The sequence below is a fragment of the Coptis chinensis genome, chromosome 4 (genome assembly GCF_015680905.1).
Source record: "Coptis chinensis isolate HL-2020 chromosome 4, ASM1568090v1, whole genome shotgun sequence".
Classification (NCBI taxonomy): domain Eukaryota; kingdom Viridiplantae; phylum Streptophyta; class Magnoliopsida; order Ranunculales; family Ranunculaceae; genus Coptis; species Coptis chinensis.
In genome coordinates, this window is record NC_141459.1 from 17,436,578 (window position 1) to 17,440,672 (window position 4,095).

General features: G+C 39.0%; 2 protein-coding genes across 2 annotated transcripts; both read right to left on the bottom strand.

The window, feature by feature from the left end:
- Positions 1 to 2,403: 2,403 nt before the first annotated feature.
- On the bottom strand, positions 2,404 to 3,170 carry LOC147502261 (uncharacterized). The gene has a single exon (XM_086607159.1). It carries the CDS (start codon positions 3,150 to 3,152, stop codon positions 2,517 to 2,519), a length of 636 nt encoding a protein of 211 aa, XP_086463285.1. The 5' UTR covers positions 3,153 to 3,170; the 3' UTR covers positions 2,404 to 2,516.
- A 206-nt stretch (positions 3,171 to 3,376) lies between these two features.
- On the bottom strand, positions 3,377 to 3,715 carry LOC147502262 (uncharacterized). Its single transcript, XM_086604489.1, has one exon. It carries the CDS (start codon positions 3,713 to 3,715, stop codon positions 3,377 to 3,379), a length of 339 nt encoding a protein of 112 aa, XP_086460615.1.
- Between the last annotated feature and the right edge of the window lie 380 nt (positions 3,716 to 4,095).

The window sequence follows — 4,095 nt, forward strand, 5'->3', positions numbered from 1 at the left end:
TTGAACAATTATGAGTGCTTGTATTTATAGTGAAAATGTAAAACTATAACTAGGGCTTGGTTAGGGCTGAATTAGGGTCGGGCCTATGTTTCAGAACCTTAGCCCTAGTCCTGCCCTAGAAGTCCTTAGGGTCGGGTCGGGTTTATCCTGCCCTCAAAACTCTGTGAGGATTTTAATTGTGAGGGTTTAGAGTCGGGTCGGTTAGAACCGGGATTAAAGTCGTTAGGGCCAAATTCCCACCCCTAGATAGTAGATATATACTATATCAGGTCATTTCGGTTTGGCGGCCGTTTATTATTTCGAGTTATAATATACTTGATTTCTCATCTATCTAGTCCTGGTGAGTGATTAAAAAAAAGAAATTACTAGAGTTTTTTTTTCCATGGTTTTAACATCATTCTCATATGAGCATCAAATAGATGGAGATAGGCCCTATGTTGCCTCACAGGTCGCAACCAGTCAAGTCACTACACCTATGGATCGTATTTGTCATGTTGTTGCCTACACCAACCCACTAGCTAGATCCGTTTTCGCAATTCCAAGTTGTTTGGACAGGACCTTCACTAGTTGTGATCATTTCTCGTTGGATATTTTAGAGGTATCCCTTTTTATTTGACCGAGGATTAAGAAGCTTTTGACAAAAAATTCATCAGGTTTGTTATTAGATCCTTGAGATAAATGTGGAAGCCACAGTTGCTTACGTATTCCACATCTTAAGGATTTAAGCCACAGTGCCTTACGTATTCCACATCATCTTAAGAATTTGTCAGAGATCAGACAAAGCACGAAGTTAGTAATTATCATTGTCGGGTGCGGCGTGTAGCACAAGCGATCATAATTTGAACATCTAATCCTAAGATCAATTGACATCTTGAGTTGAGAGTTAAGACCTCTTAGACATCCCCACCAATGGCTTCAATGTCGTGTATTTTTCTTCAACTAAGACCTGTAGAGCCTAATTAATCACATATCAAATAAGTTTTCCGGTGGGGGGTGGGGCTGTTTCGCATGTACGCAGTCTTACTTCAGCGAGCTTTTGTTTATGTGATTTTAAACCCGTGACGTTCCGGTTGAACCAACCCGACCTTCCCAAGTGGTGGTGAAAATTGTCTAGCGTCCAAATCGTCCTCTCAGTTACTATGACGTCTAAATCAATAGGCTCCATTGGAAAGCCACGGGTTGAACATTGGACCCTGTTGATTCTAATCCTCAAATCAATGTTGGAACCTTCTTTGAAAATGCCAGTGGTTGGGTGACTTGATGCTTGAAGTTCGAGTTACTGATACCATTCAAATTTGATATAATGCAAAACTAACTAATGAATTATCATACTGGAGCACAACAAAAAATTCCAGTTTTGGGTCCATGTTTTAGTAAATTCGAATCTGCAAAGCCCACTTATTTCGATTAATTAGTATTGAAAATGTAGAAATTATTTTGACAACAAAAATATGAAATGGCATAGAATAATACGAGATGTGCACTGAAACCTAATTAATAGGCCAAGAACCACAGAAAATAAGAAAAAGAGCAAGAACTACTTTCATTATTGCTTCTAAATAATGTTCGGTTTCGTTACTCATAGTATCATACTACATTATTCATCTGAAGGAGGCAACATATGGCGGCAGACGAACATGACTAGCTAGTTCCTGTTACTACCGGATAGTGATTCCTACTTAATTGGAAATGGCCCCTTGTCCTATGGGTGCCTTTTCCATCTCCCAAGAGTTTTTCCTTTGTATGTTTGGAACAAGCCAACTCGTCTTAATGAAGTTCAGATCAAAACCTTTCAATAACTTCTTCCTCCTGTTTTTTACACGGGTAATTCTGTGGTTACTGTGAACTAAGTTACACTCTAACATATTCGTGGGATCACGAACTTTCGGAATTCACAATGTCTTCACGTGATAAGATTAGCCTGTTCTTCCGGACTCCTAGTCATATCCAGTTCACATTTATCACTTAGTTAGGACATCTCCAATGGGGGGTGTAAAATTACACTTCCACCTAGGCACACGTAGGTGCCATTAGGATTTTACACCTCTAATTGTATAGTATTGTATAGCTCATAAATATCCACACTCTATACTCTCCAATGGAAGAGTGTGGAGTGACGTCCGAGTTAAAAAATAAGCTTCAAACGTGTGTTGAAGTGACATCCGAGTTTTTAAGTTAAAAAGACGTTATTTTAAGTGACGTCCGGGCTTTTTATTAACTAATAGCGAGAGGGGGAATTCCCCACCCTCTCTATTAGCTAATACACTATTACCTACGGTCTAAACCCCCATTGGAGAGAGTTTTTTGATATTTGGGGTGTAAAATTTTCACTCTATACGGTTTACACCCCCCATTGGAGATGCCCTTAGCTAGTTGAGTAATACTCTTTTCATTGATATTCTCCGCTTTTATTGGAGAGATATTTGTAATTATGTAACCACATTGTTTATATATAGAAACGTAAACACTCTCTACATTTGAGAGAGCCAGAACTCTAAACCTAAGTCGTCTCATCTTTACATGGTATCAGAGCCAATATGAGAAATCTGTGCATTTGAACCATCTGGTAGTTGAACAAAAGATGGCTTGGGACATGATTTGTAAAATGAAAATAATGTAAAAGAAGAGCACATGTGATTTGTGGCACCAGTGTCAATAATCCAAATAGAATTTGGTAGGATAGAAAGAGCCATACCTGCAAGGTTAGCACCCGAATGTATGTTACCTGTTGCCATCATGGCAAGTAACTTATGGTATTGCTCTTGAGTGATAGCCGGAGATGGTGCATGCCCTCCACTGTTCGGTTTGCTGCCTGAAGCATCTGACTTCTTTGGAGGATAGCCATGAAGTTTGTAGCAACGATCTATGGTGTGATTATCATGACCACAATGATCACAATGAAATCGAGTATGAGTATTGGAACTGGAAGCCCGAGTTCCATTGCGAGTAGGGCGAACATTACCACTGGATTTAGTGTTGGCATATAGAGCTGCTGCTTCAGTCCTGCAAGATTGAAAAGAATGTATCTCTTGCTGTTTTTCTTCTTGTCGGACAAGAGAATACAATTTTGTTGTAGTAGGAAATGGTTCCATAAGCAAAATTTGGCTCCTAACAGCGGCAAAACGGTCATGTAAACCTTGTAGAAATTCCATAGCTCAATCATGTTGAAAACTTTCAGCCACAGCCTTACCATTGCCACAGGTACGTGGCTGTAAAATAGTGAATGAGTTTAACTCATCCCATAAAGATTTCAGTTTGTATAATAAGCCGAAACTGACAAATCGTCCTGTTTGAGAGAGGAAATGGATTGTTTCAATTGGTAGATCTTAGGTGCGTTGGTTTGAGAGAACCGTTCAGCAAGATCAACCCAAATATCTTACGCAGTATTGGCGTACAAGATACTAATTCGAATTTCAGCAGAAATAGAGTTAAGGATCCACGAGCTAATGAGATCATTGCAGCGTTCCCACTGATGTAGGTCCTTTGGAGATGTTAGAGGAGGTTGTATGATGGTGTCATCAACAAAACCTAACTTGTTTTTGGCACGAAAGGTCATAGTAATAGCATGCAGCCATGAAGAATAATTATCACTGGTTAGAGACGGTGAAACAAGGAGAGCAGTTGGGTTGTCAGAGTGATGAATAAAAAAAGGATCACCATATTGTGCCTCTGAGGTAACAATTGAGATAGCATCAGTGAGTATTGGTGAAGTCATTATGAAAAAAAATAGGATATTTTATGCTCTTGATACCATGTAAAGATGAGACGGCTTAGGTTTAGAGTTCTGACTCTATCAAATGTAGAGAGTGTTTACGTTTATATATATAAATAATGTGGTTACATAATTACAGATATCTCTCCAATAAAGGCGGAGAAGATCAATGAAAAGAGTACTACTCAACTAGCGAACTAAGTGATGAATGTGAACTAGATATGACTAGGAGTCCGCAAGAAAAGGGTAATCTTATCACGTTACCCCATTGTTATTAGATGAGTTAGATATTGGTAATTCAATTGTGAATCAAAACAACATCTTACCTTCCCCTAGTATACCTTCTCCAATTGATAATTTCCCATGCGCCAACTCTAACCAAA